Source organism: Eriocheir sinensis, chromosome 17 (assembly GCF_024679095.1).
Source record: "Eriocheir sinensis breed Jianghai 21 chromosome 17, ASM2467909v1, whole genome shotgun sequence".
Classification (NCBI taxonomy): Eukaryota; Metazoa; Arthropoda; class Malacostraca; order Decapoda; family Varunidae; genus Eriocheir; species Eriocheir sinensis.
In genome coordinates, this window is record NC_066525.1 from 1,559,620 (window position 1) to 1,580,000 (window position 20,381).

The 20,381-nt window shown below is 43.9% G+C and overlaps 1 protein-coding gene across 28 annotated transcripts in view; it reads right to left on the reverse strand.

Moving 5' to 3' along the window:
- LOC126999702 (insulin receptor substrate 2-like) overlaps positions 1-20,381 on the reverse strand; it is an 89,500-nt gene that overhangs the window by 31,762 nt on the left and 37,357 nt on the right. For all 28 annotated transcript variants that reach the window (XR_007753509.1, XR_007753505.1, XR_007753513.1 and 25 more), the window contains one exon: positions 283-395. Coding sequence is in view for 6 of the 28 variants with exons in the window: in XM_050862462.1 (XP_050718419.1) it covers positions 283-395 (113 nt within the window). In the remaining 22 variants the exon portion in view is untranslated. The remainder of the gene's footprint in view (positions 1-282; positions 396-20,381) is intronic.

Genomic DNA, 20,381 nt, shown 5'->3' on the forward strand with positions numbered 1-20,381 from the left:
AAAAAGAGTCCGCTACTCACCGCTCCCATAATAGACAGAAGTAAAGAGTGGCCAAAAGAGAGTGGATTAAAATTGATTTCTTAAGGCCAAAAAAAGAGATAAAATGCGTTCTCGTGTTTCTTAGAGTTCAAGGACAAAAAATAAATAAATAAATAAAAATAAGTCTGCTAATTGGTGCTCATGTAAACAATTAAAAAAAATACTGAGTGTCCAGAAGAGAGGGTCAACTTCAGGTGTCTTGATACTACCACAAAGAACACTACAGCAGGGGCCAGGACTCACTTTTTTGGTGGAATTCCTGCTAAGAACTTCTTCTCACTGTCGTAATACTCAAGGCGCGCCGGGTGGTTGGGTCCGGTGTCCTTGCGGAGCACGAAAAACTTCTTCTTCATCGTCTGGAAGTGGAAGAGGAGAGAGCAATGTTAGACGAGAGGAATGTATTGAAAAAGTTGGAAAGTTTCGTTTAGTCGGCGCAACATCTCTGGTCATATGCCGAAGAGAGACAGGAGGGGGAAGGAATGAGAGAAGGGAACAGATCCCAGGAGACGAGACACAACCCCCGATTAATACCTGGTACCCATTCACTGCTGGGTGGACAGGGGCGTAGGGTGTCGGAAAAAACGCCCAAATTTTTCCACTCCGCCCGGGAATCGAACCCAGGCTCTCTCGGTTGTGAGCTGAATGTGCTAACCACTGCACCACAAAGCCCCCTAGGAATATATTGAAAACCAAGTAAGAAGGAAGGAAGGAAGGACAAGCAGTGGAGGAAGAAGAGGGCAAGGTGAAGGTGAAAAAGGAGGAGGAGGAGGTGGTGAAGTAAGGATGAGAAAGAAGGAAAAAGGTTAGGTTAGGTTAGGTTAGGTTAGGTTAGGTTGGTTAGGTTAGGTTAGGTTAAGTTGGTTAGGTTAGGTTAGGTTGGTTAGGTTAGGTTGGTTAGGTTTGGTTTGGTTAGGTTAGGTTGGTTAAGTTAGGTTAGGTTGGTTAGGTTAGGTTAGGTTCGGTTAGGTTAAGTTGGTTAGGTTAGGTTGGTTAGGTTTGGTTTGGTTTGGTTAGGTTAGGTTGGTTAGGTTGGTTAGGTTAAGGGGAGAAGGAGAAAGCGAGGTAGGGATGAGAGAGAGGAGGAAGAGGAGTACATGAAAAAAATATATATATTCTACTAATCTAGAAGAAAAGAAAAGAGAGAGGAGAGAGCAGTGCTAGGAAAAAGGAATATTATGAAAGCTGAGTAAATGAAAAAAATAATATATATACTTGAAAGGAAAGACAAATACAAGAGGAGAAAGCAAAACGAGGAAAAGGAACATTTTGAAAACCATGTAAATGCAAAAAAAAAATCTATTAATTAATCATTTTTTCATATTTACATATACATTCTTTTATAGAGGCAGTGATTAGTGGACTCTCTCTCTCTCTCTCTCTCTCTCTCTCTCTCTCTCTCTCTCTCTGCTTCCTTTACTGTAAAAAAAAATCTATGAATCCTTATGCCTTAACCAGCTATTAATAAAACAAATATATAATCAATTCCACCAAGAGTATTCAATCCCTTCCCTCTACCACCATCTTCTGGCTGGGTGATTATGAATGGGTCCAGGTATAACTATACTCGTTAACCTGCCAATAATAACACTACTAATGCATTCCACCCCAACAGTATTCAATCCCCTTCCTCTACCATCTTCTGTCTGGCTGAGGTGATTTGTTGATCCTCCCACAATGAGCTTCCAAAATGATGTATCACACCCAGGGACATGTCAGGGCTTAGGGCATCACAAACATGAGTGTCAGAATGGGTTTTCAAGGCCAGTGAGACCCTAGAATGCTACCTTGGGTTATAAAAGTGTCTGTCTCTCTCTGTCTGTGCTTACATATACCATAATTCTGCCACACAGATTTAACCCCTTGACTTCGGATTTCCTACAAGAAGACATCACCAAGCTACAGGAATGGAACAAAAAGTGGCTGCTACAATTCAATGAAGAAAAATGAAAAGTCATGCACCTTGGGAGGGGATATCCAGCATACCAATAGCACATGGGAAACACTCCACTATCCACCACAGAGGGAGAGAAAGATCTGGGACTATATGTTACCGGGCTATCAGTGAGAGGCAAAGCTGTGCCAATCGCAACGGACAGCTTCACGTTTGAGTGTGTGTGTGTGTGTGTTACCAGGGCAGATTGGGAGAGGGGACCTAGAATGCATCTTGGGTCATTAAAGTGTCCCTCTATGCCTGTATGTGCTTGTGTATGCTGTTTATTTCTTGCTTGGTGTTTGTGTGTGTGTGTGTTACCAGGGCAGCTTCGAGACCAAAAGGTAACTGAGTTCTAGCTTCTTATGATTCCTCAATGTTATTTCTTTTTACTCTTCATCTTTATCTATTTATTATAACTTTCATGTGTGTGTGTGTGTGTGTGTGTGTGTGTGTGTGTGTGTGTGTGAGATTCTAGTCTACTTGTGTGTTTATGTGTGTATGTGTGATTCTAGTCTACTTGTGTGTGTATGTAGTATGTGTGAGTCTATAGTCTACTTGTGTGTGTATGTATGTGTGATTCTAGTCTACTTGCGTGTGTATGTATGTGTGATTCTAGTCTACTCGTGTGTGTACAGTATGTTAAGTGTATGTGTGTATGTGTGATTCTCATTTACTTGTGTGTATGTGTGTGTGGATGTGTGATTCTAGTCTACTTGTGTGTGTATGTGAGATTCTAGTCTACAATATATTTAAGTGTTATACTCATTGCCATATAGTTTTTTTAATGCTTTCTTCTTATCTTTTTAATCACTTCCTATTATCATCATTATGGGCATATGCTGTGATGGTCATAAACACACAGAAGAGCTATTAGAATTTCTGTGTCTAGACCTAACTACTTGATTTCCATTACTGGTGTCTCTTGATTCTGGCCATTGAATTCACTTCCTATCGATACTTTTAGAAATGGAAAGGTTATAGAGATCAGAAATGTTGTATTGGCTCTCAGAAGGGATTGGGGAAGGAGTGGAAGGTAAGGAAATAAAGAAAAATAGCCTTACTGTAGTGTATTATCCTGAATTTGGCCTTTGAATTCACTTCCTATCGATATTTTTGAAATGGTAAGGTTATAGAGATTAGAAATGTTGTATTGGACTTAGAAGGTTTTGGGGAAGGAGTAGAAGGTAAAGAAATCAAGAGAAATGACTATCCTGTTCTGCATTATCCTGTTTTAGCCTTCGATACTTTTTGAAATAGTAAGGTTATAGGGATCAGAAATGTTGTATTGGCACTCAGAAGGGATTGGAAAGGGAGTGGAAGGTAAAGAAACAAAGAAAAAATAAATATACTCTTCTGTATAATCCTGCTTTTGGCCTCTGAATTAATTTCCTATCGATACCTTTAAAATAGCAAGGTTGTATATGATGTTTTAGTCCCATAGAATGGATTTGGGAAAGATCGCAAAGTTAAGACACAAGGAAAAACAAATGTAATGTACTGCTGACCCTTCCACAGTCTACGGATGTATCAGGTAACACTTAAATATACACAGCGGAGAGTTAAATCATTTGCAACACGTAGATTTATCCGCGAAACATGCACAGTGGTGGTTGGTCGTTTGTTTGAGGTGACCCAACCCAGACGTGTTCCCCTCCTCCCCACCTCTTTCCACACCCTTCCCCTATCACCCCATACCACCATAAGCACCCCTCACCCCATACAGTCTTAGATATCACCCTATTTCTTCACCCTTTTCAAAAACACTCAAAGCCAAACGTTCCCTTCCATCAAACGTTCCCCTCCCCCAAACGTTCCTTCCGAGAGAATACAAGCTAGCACTTCTTCAATTACGCAGTGACTGTCATGAGTGTTAATATGAATACTAATAAAGGATAATAAGGTGAATACTAATATGATAACGGGCTATACAGAACCACAGGGCAGGGCAGGGAGTGGATGGTAGGTCAGGAATGAAGAAAGGAAGAGGAGAATACAGAACCACAGGGCAGGGCAGGGAGTGGACGGTAGGTCAGGAATGAAGAAAGGAGGAGGTGGAGAATACAGAATCACAGGGCAGGGCAGGGAGTGGATGGTAGGTCAGGACTGAAGAAAGGAGGAGGTGGAGAATACAGAATCACAGGGCAGGGCAGGGAGTGGATGGTAGGTCAGGAATGAAGAAAGGAAGAGGAGGAGGAGGAGGAGAATACAGAACCACAGGGCAGGGCAGGGAGTGGATGGTAGGAGGAGAATACAGAAAGACGGGGCAGGGCAGGGAGTGGATGGTAGGTCAGGAATGAAGAAAGGAGGAGGAGAATACAGAACCACAGGGCAGGGCAGGGAGTGGATGGTACGTCAGGACTGAAGAAAGGAGGAGGAGAATACAGAACCACAGGGCAGGGCAGGGAGTGGATGGTACGTCAGGACTGAAGAAAGGAAGAGGAGAATACAGAACCACAGGGCAGGGCAGGGAGTGGACGGTAGGTCAGGAATGAAGAAAGGAGGAGGTGGAGAATACAGAATCACAGGGCAGGGCAGGGAGTGGATGGTAGGTCAGGAATGAAGAAAGGAGGAGGAGAATACAGAACCACAGGGCAGGGCAGGGAGTGGATGGTAGGTCAGGAATGAAGAAAGGAGGAGGAGAATACAGAATCACAGGGCAGGGCAGGGAGTGGATGGTAGGTCAGGAATGAAGAAAGGAGGAGGAGAATACAGAACCACAGGGCAGGGCAGGGAGTGGATGGTAGGTCAGGAATGAAGAAAGGAGGAGGAGAATACAGAATCACAGGGCAGGGCAGGGAGTGGATGGTAGGTCAGGAATGGAGAAAGGAGGAGGAGAATACAGAACCACAGGGCAGGGCAGGGAGTGGATGGTAGGTCAGGAATGAAGAAAGGAGGAGGAGGAGGAGGAGAAAGGAGAAGGATGATGTAGGAGACGGAGAACGAAGGACAATGAAGAAGAATGAAGGAAGGAGGAACAGAAAGATGGAGGAAGATGACGAAATAGGAGGAACACGACGAGAATAGAAAAAGAAAAAAACAATAAATAAAAGAAAATACAATAGACGTTAACTTTAGGTGGGCAAGAAAAAAAAAACGATACAAAGAAAATAAAAACAAAAATACACTAACTTTGAATACCTAAAAGGAACAACGTAATAGTCTAAAGCTTGCAGAAGTAGGCCTAGGTCAGCTCCATAGGCCTACCGCTACTATACCTTTAAATATCAATATATACACTATGGTACACGCCAATATAGGCCATACAGTGTTCTAACATAGGGATTTATATAGAAGGAATAGCTGGGGATACCTGTATTAAGTTACTACGCATATAGGTTAAAATGTGTGTGATAGTATTTTTAAGTGTGTTTGTATATGTGTCCCCCCCCCCCCCTCTCTCTCTCTCTCTCTCTCTCTCTCTCTCTCTCTCTCTCTCTCTCTCTCTCTCTCTGTATATAGGCCGTACTGTAAGTTATATTATGTAAAAACTGAGTTGATGTCCTTTTTCATAACTGTAGATACCGTATGTGGATTAAAGTTGAAATTCTCTCTCTCTCTCTCTCTCTCTCTCTCTCTCTCTCTCTCTCTCACACACACACACACACACACACACACACACACACACGTGGCTGCCAGGTGCACGAGAGTGTTCTCAAGGCGCCGCCACAACAGATCAATGTTAGTGACCCACAAACACAACTACGCAACGTGTATTCCCCTTCCTCCTCCTCCTCCTCCTCTCATACTGCCAGACGTCGCTTTCTTTAGGCTTCCAAGGCTTTACTATAACACGTGGATGGGTGGATATAATGGTTTCTGCCTCTACATTAACTCCTCTTCCTTCTCTTCCTTCTACGTTTATGTAATGCGTTGGGAAATGTCTCTGGCTTGTCCCTCCTCCTACTCCCTCTCGCTGCCAGACGTTGCTTTATTTAGGCTCTCAAGGCTTTACTATAACACGTGGATGGATGGGAATGAGTGTTTCTGCATCTACATCAACTCTCCTCCTCTTCCTTCTCTTCCTTCTACGTTTATGTAATGCGTTGGGAAATGTCTCTGGCTTGTCCCTCCTTCTACTCCCTCTCTTGCTGCCAGACATCGCTTTATTTAGGCTCTCAAGGCTTTACTATAACACGTGGATGGATGGGAATAAGAGTTTCTGCATCTACATCAACTCTCCTCCTTTTCCTTTGACGTTTATGAATTGCGTTGGGAATGTGTCTGCCTAGTCCTCCTCCTCCTCCCTCCTCCTCTTCCTCCTACACTGCCAGACGCCGCTTTATTATGGGTTTCAAGGCTTACTATAACACGTGGACGGGTGTATATAGTGGTTTATGCGTACCCAAGAACTGCTAAATAGTCCATCATAAAGTTACGTTCTAAGTCTTCCTTCTACGTCAATGTATTGCGTAGAAATGTGATTAGTCCCAGCCTGTCTTCCTGCATCCTTCCTCTCCCTCTCTATCTAATCTAAGGCTTTACTGTTATACACGTGGATGCATAAATGTAGTACTTTATAAATGTTGACAAAGGCTTATAGTGCTTGCTTGTAACGTCTGTGGTCTTTTTTGTGTATTACGTTGGGGTATGTTGAGTCTGTCTGGGGGTTGCCTGTTTGGGTTATGGTGAGTTTAAGTCAATATTCTTAGACATTAAACTCAGATTATGGACACTACTAATACAATTTCTCCCTCTATCTCTCTTCTCTCCCTTTCCTCCCTGTTACTCCTACCTCTCTCTCTCTTCTACCATCTCCCTGTTCTCCCTACCATGTCTCCTCCTCCTTGCATCTCTTTTCTTTCTCTCATTCAGCTCTCCCTTTTTTCCTTCCTCCACTAGAACTTTCACTTCAAGAGCTGGCATTCCCCTCCTTCCTTCCTTCCTGCTCCTCCTGTCCCAATCTAACCCACGTTGTCCCAGGGCATGGCGCACAAAATGGCCAGCCAGTCACTCAGCCAGCCAGCCAGCCAGCCAGTGGACTAAAACATATCGGGGTCTGCGCATGTCTGCCTGAGAGCGCCCGCCTACTCCTCCTCCTCTGCTACTTCAACTTCATTTCTCTTCTCCGTGTTTCTCTTCTACGCCGTTAGTTTGGGTTATGTGGGTAACTAAGTTGGTCTCAAGGCGTTTAGTGGTTGGTGAAGGTATCGTGGTATTCAACAACGCCGTATATAGGGATGGTGCGCAGTTTGGTGGTGGTGGTGGTGAGGGACTGGGGGAGGGAGGTTGGTAGGTACGTGGTGGTGATGTAACCGCAGCCTACCGTGTCTGGAGGCGGCTGGGCTAGGCTTCCTCCTCCTCCTCCTCCCCCTCTTCCCTTCCTCCCTCCTCCTTCTCTGTATTCAAACACGAGTCGCGTGATGCCTCGTAGAACTACCTATCGTGTGTCTTCCATGGCCTGCTCGCCCAACTTGTACTCTTCCTCTTTATGTTTACAAGGAAGTTAGAGCTGTATACGATGTTCCTTTTCTGGCCTTTCTCCTCTATTCAAACATGAGTCGCGTGATGCCTCGTAGAACTACCTATCATGTGTCTTTCATGGCCTGCTCGCTTAACTTGTACTCTTTCCTTCCCTCTTTATGTAAGCAAGGAAGTTATGGCCTCGCTGTCTTGCTGGGTGACTGTCTACCTTCTCTTGTCTACCTCACTCCTTGTATTCAGAGTTGGGAGTCGTGTGATGCCTCGTAGAACTACCTAACGTGTGTCTTTCATGGCCTGCTCGCTTAACTTGTACTCTCTCCTTCCTCTTTAAGTTAGCAAGGAAATTATAGCCCCTCACTGTCTTGTTGGGTGACTGTCTACCTTCTCTTGTCTACCTCACTCCTTGTATTCAGAGTTGGGAGTCGTGTGATGCCTCGTAGAACTACCTAACGTGTGTCTTTCATGGCCTGCTCGCTTAACTTGTACTCTTTCCTTCCCTCTTTAAGTTAGCAAGGAAATTATAGCCCCTCACTGTCTTGTTGGGTGACTGTCTACCTTCTCTTGTCTACCTCACTCCTTGTATTCAAATTTGGGAGTCGTGTGATGCCTCGTAGAAGTACCGTGTGTGTGTTTCTTCCATAACTTGTAACCATAACTTGCATTTCCTTCTTTCCATTTATGTTTGCAAGGAAGTTAAAGCCCACTGATCTCTATTATATATGTGTTATAATAGAGATCTGTGGTTAGAGCCCTGTAGCCTTGCTGTCTTCCTCCTCCCGCTCTTGTATTCAAACTTCCTCTTTCGTGTTACTCGTACTACTGTTTCTCCCTCTTGCCCTCCCTCTTAATTTATACTGTTTCCTTCCTTCGCATGATAAAGAGGGTCGCCCGCTGTCTTGCTTGGTGGCTGACTGACTGGCTGGCTTCCTTTTCTTTCCATGTTCCTCTCTCTAACAGTTACTTATACTCTCCTTCCCTCACATGCAGGGAAGGAAGTTATTGGCTTTAGTTTAGTAGCTTGCATATTCTTCCTCTTTTCAAAATGTAGCTCGCGTGACATATGCTCGTAGTATTACCGCGTTCCTGTCATAACCTCTCTTCCAAGTACTGTTTCCTTCCCCTGTATGTATTGTTATTATGTTTACAGCGCTGTTTTACCCTGAATGCGTGAGTGAACCAAGGTTATTTCCATACAAGATTATCACTGAGTTCCCATTCCCTACTAGCTATCCTAATTCAGCAGGAAGGAAGGAAGCAAAGGAAAATAAATGCCATAAAAAATACACTGGTGGACATGGCAGTGAGATAATGACATACAGACAGACGGAGAGAGAAGTGTAGCTGAACCCACGTAAGGAAGGAAGCAAGGAAGGAAGGAATGAAGACGGCAAGATAGAAATATCGTAAAAAAACAAACAAAACCAGACAGCAGACAGCGAGGAAAGAGGCATACACACATAGACATGGAGGATGAAGTATAGTTGAGTCCGCCATTAAGAAAAGAAGGAAATATGCAGGGAGACAAGAAAGCACCAAATATCATTAAAAAAAAAAGAGAAGAGCAGACAGCGAAGAGAGAGGCTTTCAAACAACTAAAGAGAGGGAAGGAGGGAGAGGTATTTGAACCCAACAATAAAGAAAGAAGAAGCAAGGAAGAAAACAAGAAAGAAATATAACCAACCAAGATCAGACAGCAGACAGGGAGGCGAGGCGGAGACAGACACACAGACAGACAAGGTAGTGTAGTTCAACCCACCAGTAAGGAAAGCAGAAGCAAGGAAGAAAACAAGAAAAATATATAAGAAACCATGACCTGGCAGCAGAGAGGGAGGCGGAGACAGACATACAGGCAGACAAGGTGGTGTATTTGAACCCACCAGTAAGGAAGAAAGTAAGAAAACAAGAAAGAAATATGTATAAGAAAACAAGACCAGAGAGCAGACAGGGGGGCGGAGAGACAGACATACAGGCAGACAGGGTGATGTATTTGAACCCACCAGTAAGGAAAGCAGAGGCAAGGAAGAAAGCAAGAAATACAAGAGACCAAGACCAGGCAGCAGACAGGGAGGCGGAGAGACTGACATACAGGCAGACAAGGTGGTGTATTTGAACCCACCAGTAAGGAAGCAAAGCAAGGAAGGCAGGAAGGAAGTAAGGAACAGCGCCAGTAAGGTGTAGGATGTCAGGGGTGGCTCTCTTGACTGGCCAAGCGAGTACTCCACCCCGTCACCGCCCTCATCCGCCCACCACGCCACTATACTATTCCACGCTCACGCCAACACCCACCAACACCGCCGACACGATGAATGGAGGAGCTTCATTCATGGACCTGAGCTACGGAGGGAGGGAAGAGGAGGAAGGAGAAGGGGGGTAGTGTTGGATTGAATGACAGAAGAGGAAGGAAGATACGAGGTTTAAAAGCACACACACACACACACACACACAGTAAGGCAGTATAGAGTATGACTCATGGAAGAAATGGAGATGGGGAAGAGGAGGAGGAAGAAGAAGTTAGTAGGTAATAGTGGTAAGGGTAAGAATCCATATTACTAGTGAGGGATGAAAAGAAAGGTGAACTGAGTGAGATGATGAAAAAGAAAGTTAAAAAGAAAATAAAGAGGAAAAGAACATATGGTGGAGGTCTTAAGAATACCTAACACTAGACAGAGGAAAGAAATAAAAGCTGGAATGAGCGATTAAGAAGCAAAGGTTAAAAGGAAGAAAATAAAAAACAGGAAGGAAAAGAAGAACAAGAAAAGGAGGAACTAAGAAAAAACAGTATTATATATATGACCCGTAAAAGAAGGTATCTCTAACATGTTTTGACGCTAGTGAAGCAATATAGAGTGAAACTGAATGAGAGGAAAGGAAGAAAGGAAGGCTAAAGTTGAAATCACAAGCAGACAGCACAATACCAATATACAAGCAATATAGAGTGAAACTGAATGAGAGGAAAGGAAGAAAGGAAGGCTAAAGTTGAAATCACAAGCAGACAGCACAATACCAAGAATATGACAAGTAGCCTTTAAAAAAAACAGCATCCATTGATAGTATTACATTAGAGGTGTGTTACTAAGAGTCTGGCTACGTATATATACAAGCAATATAGAGTGAATTTGAATTAGAGGAAAGGAAGAAGGGAAAGCTGAAGAGGTTGAAATCACAAACAGACCGCAAAATACTAAGAATATGACAAGTAGCTTATAAAAAAACAGCATCCATTGATAGTATTACATTAGAGGTGTGTTACTAAGAGTCTGGTTACGTGTCTATACAAGCAATATACAGTGAAATTGAATGAGAGAAAAGGGAGAAAGGAAGGCTGAAGAGGTTGAAATGACAGACAGCACAATACCAAGAATATGACAAGTAGCCTATAAAAAAAAACAGCATCCATTGATAGTATTACATTAGAGGTGTGTTACAAAGAGTCTGGCTACGTATATATACAAGCAATATAGAGTGAATTTGAATTAGAGGAAAGGAAGAAGGGAAAGCTGAAGAGGTTGAGATCACAGACAGACAGCACAATATCAAGAATATGACAAGTAGCCTAACAACACCCATTGATAGTATTACATTAGAGGTGTGTTACCATAAGTCTGGCTACGTCTATATACACAGTACTACACCACCACCACCACCATTACTACACCACCAGTCCTCGTGCGTCAAGGCTCACCACCATCACCCTTGCCCAAAATAGCCCGCATGCTGACCAAGCCACACACACACACACACACACACACACAACATGCCCGCGGGAAATGGGGGTACGATATGTGTGTGTGTGTGTGTGTGTGTGAGAGAGAGAGAGAGAGAGAGAGAGAGAGAGAGAGAGAGAGAGAGAGAGGCGTATCACATTCCTTGCACTCAAAATATATGCGTAGGCTAAAATATAGTGAGTTCAACTGTACACACACACACACACACACACACTCACATATGGCTATTGTATTTTCTTTATATTACGTTGTCTATATATCTATCTATCTATGTAAAATTGACGTCAGCTGAAAGGAATGAATGTTCGTCTGTCTGTCTCTGTCTGTCTATCTATACATCGACAGCCTCAACACCAACTGGACTTATCCCACCATCACCACCACTACCATCATCACCACAACCACCCTCATCACCACCACTACCATCACCACCTCCATAACATAATCAATGCATCTTCTTTTTAACTCTTTGGAATATGAATACTTTCCACTAATGACCTTTTATTTTCTTCCTTTTCTTTCTTTTTTGTTTGTTTATGGCCCTTTGAGTTGCCTGCTTTCCTTTACTCTTAGAAAATATAAAGAAAAACGTCGCGACTACCATTGCTAATAAATAAATACACTAAGAAATTGATTGACAAAACTTGATATGGAGAAGGAAGAGATCTACTACCACTACTACCCTACTACTACTATTATACTACCACCACTACTACTACTACTACTACTACTACCACAACAAAAGCAACAACAACAGCAATTCCCTTCAATAGGTTTTCCCACCAACGCAACACCGCCTCTGTCCAATACCACCACCACCCTCACCACCACCACGAAGGTTACGCAACTAATGGACATAAACACCACCACCACCACCTCCACCACCAATCTCTTCCACACAATCGTTCATCACCACTACTAATACGGTGGTGATGATACTTGTATACATGTTCTTATCTATACCAAACACAATCACCTATCGCAAAAGACAAACACACCACATAAGTTATAATCAAGGTTTTAATAGCATAGATGATTTCCAGAAGCCTATACCACCACCACCATCAACACCACAACATAGGCCTTGATATTTACGAGTTATGTCTAGAACAGGATTGTCTAGACACGGAAAACAGCACAAGAAAAAAATATGTAAAATACGAATTCCTTATAAATAATTAACAAACTAACCCCGAAAATGAATAACCAGATTAATGGACAGATGAAACAGAGGAATGTGTAGTTATAATCATTTCCAAAGTCGAGTATTATAACATTTTCCGCATATTTCCGAAGCTATTCTCATATAACTGTACAGGACCGGTCTTCAGTGTACTCCTCTAGTCCTCCTCCTCCTCCTCCTCTATATAACCAGCCACGCAACCTCGGTCCTCATTGTCCTCCTCCTCCTCCTCCTCCTCAACCATCACCACCACCTGTCACATCTGGACACATCTACTGCCACCACAAGACACCCTAACCACCGCCCTCCATCCCTCTTCCTCCCTCCTCGTCCCTCCCTAAGAATTTTGAGACAGCGAGAGGCATATGACGCTGGCGGTGGACGGGGGAGGAGGAATGTTGACAGTCTGGCCGTGAGGAGGAGGAGGAGGAGCACCAGGAGGAGGGCCAGGAGGAGGAGGAGCACAAGGAGGAGGGCCAGGAGGAGGAGGAGGACGTTGCCAGCTTTCCTCGAGTCTAGACGCATTCCCATGGAGGTCCCGCCATTCTGTTCGATTCGTCACGCGCCGGCGATCGTCGGCGGCGACCTCTTGGCGCGGGCTGTCGGCTGTGTGGTGGAGGTGTGGTAGTGGTGGTGGAGGGGAATGTGGAGGTTTTGAGGGAGGAATAGGAAGAAAAGCGATAGATAGAGGGAGAAAAATTGGCTGTTGGCGGTGGAGTGTCATCCGGGAGGGGAATGTGAAGGTTCTGAGGGAAGGATTGGTAGAATAGCGGTAGGTTTTGAGGGAAGGATAGGTAGAAAAGCGGTAGATAGGTAGATAAAGAGCGGGAAAGGTTAGCTATTGGCTGCTGGCGGAGTTGGTGGCTGAACGTCATACGGGAGTGAAAATATCCAGATTATTAGGGAAGATCAGGCAGAAGAGATGAAGATGGATAGATAAATTTAGACAGGCTAGACAGAGGGCGAGGGAAGTATGTAAGCTGGGGGTATGAGAATCTGTGAAAATTATTATGTATTATTATATACTGAATAGGACTGGTGATGATTTCGGCAGTCAAGCGAAGGGAGTGTGACCATAGCAATCCAATGGGGGTCTGGGATGATCAAAAGGGTAAGAACCAGAGCCACTGATCTAAACTTCAAGGGAAAATTTAATTGGTAGGTAGATAAGATAGATAAGCAGTTATGGTTTTGAGGAATTAATAAGGTAGAAAGGAGACGTATACAGATTGGTGGTTAGCCAGGTCTGAAGTGAAGAATCAGATAGTTACCCAGATTGCGAGAGAAGAATTTGGTAAAGCTCTTCAAATACGAACTTCACATATTTCGTAATTTCAATAGTTCCTTCGTTTCCCTTGTCTTACTTTCATATTCATAAGTTCGTCTCCATTACAGACTATTAGTAAAGATTGATGCTAGAACGTAAGAATAAGACAATAAACAAAGAAAAGGTTACTGGACTGAAAACGTTGACAGAAAGACTATTTTTTACTAGGCTATGGAGTAACGAGAGAGAAGGAAATAGAGAAAAGGGGGAAGGAATAACATATATAAAAAAAGAGGGAGATGGGGAAAAAAGAGGTGAATAAAAAACAAGTGCACGTCCATGAATGGGAAAAAGGAAAAAAAGGAGGGAAGGAAAAACGAAGCAAAAAAAGGCCACGTTGTAAACAAGACTCACAATGAGGGAAGGGATGGAGTAAAGAAAGAAAAAGAGACTAATCCGAGTGAATGGAAAAATAAAGACAGGAAAAAAAGGAAGAGTAAAAAGGGATATAAAACTATACAGAAACGCCTCCAGGGAACAGGGGACAACACATAACCAGCCACTCCCTTACACACACACACACACACACACAGTCATGGGTATTCTCTTAATATTTCTCATTCTTTCCTTTATTTTCCCTATACCATCTTCACCTTCCTTCTTCTCTCCCTTCTTTCCTTCTTCCCCTCCTTCATTCCCTTCTTCCTTCCATTTCTTTCTTCCCTTGACTATCTTTCCCTTCCTTCTTTCCCTTCCTTTCCCGATACCATCCTCACTTTCCTTCTTCCCTCCCTTCTTTCCTTCTCTCCTTCATTCCTTTCTTCCTTCCATTTCTTTCCCTTCCCTTGACTATCTTTCCCTTCCTTCTTTCTCATTCTTTCCCTTCCTTTCCCGATACCATCCTCACTTTCCTTCTTCCCCTCCTTCATTCCCCTCTTCCTTCCATTTCTTTCTTCCCTTGACTATCTTTCCCTTCCTTCTTTCTCATTCTTTCCCTTCCTTTCCCTATACCATCCTCACTTTCCTTCTTCCCTCCCTTCTTTCCTTCTTCCCCTCCTTCATTCCCCTCTTCCTTCCATTTCTTTCTTCCCTTGACTATCTTTCCCTTCCTTCTTTCTCATTCTTTCCCTTCCTTTCCCTATACCATCCTCACCTTCCTTCTTCCCTCCCTCCTTTCCTTCTTCCCCTCCTTCATTCCCCTCTTCCTTCCATTTCTTACTTCCCTTCTTTCCCTTCCCTTGCTATCTTCCTCTTCCTTCTTTCCCTTTAATTTCTTCAACAGGTTAAGGATGGAAAGAGGAGGCGGAGGGAATGAAAAGGGAAAGGAAGAGGAAAAGAGTAAAGAAGGGAGAGAAAATAATAGGAGGAGGAGGAGGAGGAGGAGAATATCCACGCCTTTAGTATGTATGTGTGTGTGTGTGTGTGTGTAGCCGCGAGTTTGGTTGCCGCCGCCGACGTTTAAAGGTGAAAGAGGGACACACACACACACACACACACACACACACACGGAGGAAAAAAAAGGCTAATAATAACAAGACAAGCCAACAAAGACGAGAAAGGAAAGGGATGTGAGGGGGGAGGGTTGAAGATAAGACCGTGTGCATGAGAGAGAGAGAGAGAGAGAGAGAGAGAGAGAGAGAACGGAAACATGAGGAAGGGAAGGAGGAGAACGATAATCAACACACACACACACACACACACACACACACACACACACACACACAGGGTTAAAACAGGACTCAGGCGACGGCAACACGGCAGCCAAGGTCGCGATGGACCAGTCGGTGATTGAGAGCAACGGCCCCACAACCTTCACACACACACACACACACACACACACAACACTGCATGGACAAACAAGACTAAAATATCTACTAATCTACCATTAATACCACCACTATCACCTACTACTACTACTACTACTACTAATCTTCAGCAATTACTAGTTCTGTTGAAGAATTTAAAAGGCCTTTCCTATTGTATATATTACTTCTAAAAGTACTAACACCACCATCAATACCACCTACTACTACTACTACTGCCATTATTTCATCTACTTCTATTTCAAAAGGCGTTTCCTAATGTCTACCAACTCCATAACTACTACTACTACTACTACTACTAACACTACAACTTCACCTACTACTATTACTACTACTCTATACTGTCCGTCCGTTAACAGTTCTAAGCTTGATAGTATCTGCCTAAATGTATATCATGTATTTTTAATCGTTATTTTAGTATCTTCGACTCTTGTTAACTTCTTTTTCTTCTGGTTCTCCTCCTTCCTCTTATCTCTCCATTCTCATATCTCTCTACTCCATCCTGTGTTTTGTTCTCTCGTTTTCCTTCCTTCTCACTCTCATTCACTTCGTTGTTTGTTTATGCTTCGTCTCTCCTCTCCTTTCCTTCCTCCTCTCCCTCTTTTCCCTGTTTCTCTTTTCTTCGCTTTGCTGTTTCTTTCTTTCCTCCTCTTCTTCCTCCTTAACTTAGTAAAAAAAACGAGTCTATCTTTTCTGTCTGCACCTTTCATTTTGTTATTAACGTTTTCTTTCTATACCTACTTCCATTTCTCTTTTTATGCTTTCCTTCTCTCTTAAATCTTTCGAAACAATGCCAGATTTTAGAACTGTATGTTAGAACTGACAGGATGCACTTATCTCTTCAGGAAGCGAGGTAATTTCCTATTTAAGATATCACCACCACCACCACTACTACTACTACTACTACTACTACTACTACTACTACTACCACCACCAGAGTGAAGCCACTTTAGATTCAAGTTGAACCCACCAAAACATAGGGAGAGGAGGAGGAGGAAGAAGACGAGAGAAATAGTGAGAGGGAGAAAGAAGAGGAAGAGGAGGAGGGAAGCCAGCGTGAAGTAAGATTAAGTAAGAGTATACAGAGGCCGTTAAGCAAGCAAGATAATCAAGAAAGAAAACAAGAAAACGAACCCAGATGCGAGAAAGAAGGAAAGAAGAAGAGGATGAGGAAGAGGAGGAGGGAAGGTTAAGTAAGAGTGTAGAGAGAGGCCGTTAGCGAGCAAGATAACAAGCAAGGATAGAAAACAGGAAAACGAACCCAGATACGAAAGAAAAGAAGGGAAGAGGAAGAAGTCTGCGATAAGTAAGAGTAGAGAGAAGCCGTTAGCAAGCAAGATGACCAAGCAAGGAGGGCGGGAAGCAAGCAAGCAAGAACGCCCAGACTGACTTAAACAGACGCTTTGGCACATGCGCTAACCCCCCTTCCTCTCTCTCTCTCTCTCTCTCTCTCTCTCTCTCTCTCTCTCTCTCTCGTCTACACACACACATACACACGCACACACGGCGGGACGGATATTAACGCACAGACATTTACATACGAATCGCCCGCCGCGGAGGGAGAGAGAGAGAGAGAGAGAGAGAGAGAGAGAGAGAGGTGTAGAATAGACTCCCACCACCATCACCAACACCACAGCATCCACCTCCGCCACAATCACCACCATCTACACACTACTACTACTACTACTCCCTCCTCCTCGTGGTATGTGTGTGTGCGTGTGTGTGTGTGCAAGGCGGGTGTGGCGGCGGCGGCGAGAGAGAGAGAGAGAGAGGGTGGCGGTTAGCGCGCGCGGGTTGGGTTTTAGCGCACAGCAGAAGAGCAACGCTGCACTCCCTCTCTCCCTCTCTCTCTGGTCCATGCTGTGTTTTCCTCTCGTCTTTCATTCTGGTGTGTTTTGATTGTTTTGTTGTTTTCTTTTTTTTCATTCATTTCATTGTTCATGTTTCGTCTGACCTTCCTTTCCTTCCCTCATGCATTCTTTCCTCTCCTTCATCTTTCCTTCGTTTCCTTCTTCCTCTGGTTTCTCCTTTCTGTTCTGTTCTTAGCTTCCTTCTTTCCTTCCTTTCTTCTCGTTTCCCTTATTCCATTCTTTATTGCTTTATATCCTCTGTTCTTCTTTGACTTCCTTCCTTCCTTCGTATGTCTTCCATCAATCATTTTTCCATTTCCTTTATCCCTTTCCTTCTTTATTCCTTTCCCAAGACCCCTAAATCTCCCTCCTTCCTTCTACTCTTCCTCTTCCTCCTTCACAATTAAATCGTTACTAGCCACTTCCTTCCCTTCTTTCCACTGTCCCACGTCTATTGTAATCCTTCCCTTCCCTTCCTACCTCCCTCCTTTCCTTCCCCTCCTCTCCTTTTCCATCTCTATTGTAACCCTTCCTCCTTCCCTTCCTTCTCTCATTTCCATCTCTATTGTAACCCTTCCTCCCTTCCTCTCTACCTCCCTCCTTTCCTTCCCTTCCTTCTCTCCTTTCCCATCTCTTTTGTAACCCTTCCCTTCCTCCCTCCTTTCCTTCCCTTCCTTCTCTCCTATCCATTTCTATTGTAACCCTTCCCTTCCCTTCCTCATATAACTGCTACGCCACTCCTTCAATACTTTTTAATCCCCCTCCCTCTCTCCTTCCTTCCTTCCTTCCTTCTCTTCTCGTCTTCCTCTTCTTCCTTCTTCGTTGTTATCCCCAGAGCTTCATGCCTCCCCCTCCTCCAATGCCATTCTTCCTCCCCCTCCGTCCTCCTCCTCCTGTCCATCATTCATCAACAAATCCTACCATCCATCTTTTCCTTCCTACTTCCTCTTCTCCTCCTCCTCTTCTTCCAGACATTGCAGAAGCCAACGCCCAGCCCAGTGCAGTCCAAGGAAGAGGAAGAGGAGGAGGAGGAGTACAAGGGGTTCGATCTTCTATACTTTGCTTACTATACTAAAAAAATACTTACCTCTCTCTCTCTCTCTCTCTCTCTCTCTCTCTCTCTCTCTCTCTCTCTCTAACAATTACTGGACAGGGGCGCCAGAATCACCCGTCACCTTCCCACCATCCAATTTTAACTCCTCCTCCTCTTCCCCTTTTTTTCCCTTCCTCTCCCCCACCATATGTCACCTTTCCCTTGTACTCCCTTCCCTTTTCTCTCCCTCTTCTTCCTCTTCTCTCATTCCTTCCTTCGTTTCCTCCTAGTTCATCTTCTATTTCTTCACTCTTCCATGCCTTCCTTTTTTCTTCCTTTTTTTCCCTTTATTCTTCCTTGCCTTCTGTCAATCATTCATTCATATTCTTCCTCCTCTTTCTCATTTTAATTCCCTTTCCTTTTCCTCCCCAAAGTGAGTCACCCAACCCCTTCCTTCCTCCCAATTCCTTTCCTCTCCTCTCCTCTCTCCTTTTTCTCCTTCTCTCCTTCCCTCACCTCACTAACTTTTTAACTTTCTCTCTCCCCTTTCTCCACTTTCGTCAGCGTCCACCTGGCACCTTCTCTTCCACCTCCCTCTCTTCCTTCTCTCACTCCACATCATCATCATCATAACATAACAAGGGCCTTTCCTAACGTCTTCTCCCTCTCCCTGATGTTAGTGATGTTATGTGTCTACTTACGTTCTTATGTTCTGATGTTCTTATGTTCTTTCCATGTCATAGTTATTCTCTCTCTCTCTCTCTCCAACCTATCTATCCTTCCCTAACCCAAATCCCTTCTCAGATATGCCGCCGCCTCCTCCTCCTCTTCTTCCTCTTCCTCTTCTCGTCACGTCCTCTCGGAAGCCAGATAAATAAGAATCGGTAAACAAAAGTCGTGATAGCGTCTGTGTTGTTTGCTTGTGTGTGTGTGTGTGTGTGTGTGTGTGTGTGTGTTGGGAGGGAGGAAATGCGAAGGTTATATGAGAGGGAGAGGAAAAAGATAGAAGGGAGAGGGAGAGAGGGGAATAGAGGGAGAGGAAACTGAAAATAAAAGATAGGAATAAGAATGGAAGGGGAAATACAAGGTAGGGAGGCAGGGAGAGGAAAGGGAGATGATAGAAAGGAGAGAAAGAGAAGGGAAGACAAAGGTAGAGAGAGAGGGAGAGGGAGAGAGAAGAGGAAGAAAAGCACGGGAAGAGGAAGGGGAAGGGATATAAGAGAGAAACAGAGGATAAAGAAGAGGAAGAAAGGAAAAAGATAGAAGGGAGATGAACAGAAGGGAAAAGAAAATAAAGATAGAGAGAGGAAGACGGTGAGAGATAGAGAATGGAAGGGGAAATGGACATAGGAAAAATAAAGGTGGAAAGGGAAAGTATTAAAAAGGAAGAGATAGATAGATAGAAAGAGAGGTAGAAAGTGAAAGTATTAGAAGGGAAGAGATAGATAGAGAGAGAGAGAGAGAGATAGAGGGAGGGACTGCACCAATGGGTCTTCAATCGGCCATCAGATGTGGAGGAAGCGCCCACTTAGTTACGTCACAACCTCCACCACCACCACCACCTCCACCTCCACCACCACTAATGCTACTACGCCTCCACTACACACACACACACACACACACACACACACATACGAAGGCTGCCCTGACTGACTGACTGACTAAATAAAATAAATAAGATAAAATAGAAATAAGAAAATAAATGAAATAAAAATGAATGACTGACATTGATCGACACACACACACACACACACACACACACACACACACACACACGAAGCTACGATCGTCTTTAAGCTGCATGACGCACTACTAACACACACACACACACACACACACACACACACACATGCACTCTCTCTCTCTCTCTCTCTCTCTCTCTCTCTCTCTCTCTCTCTCTCTCTCTCTCTCTCTCTCTTATCATCTTCATCATTTCTTTGACCTCATAACCACGTGGCGAAGAGAAGGAGGAGGAGGAGGAGGTGACCTTGCAGTGCTGTATAACTCAAATTTCCTTCACCTCCACTCCGTAACACCACCACCACCACCACCATCTCGTTATGATCACAGGTGTAGTGGTGATGATGATGGAGGTGATGGTGGTGGT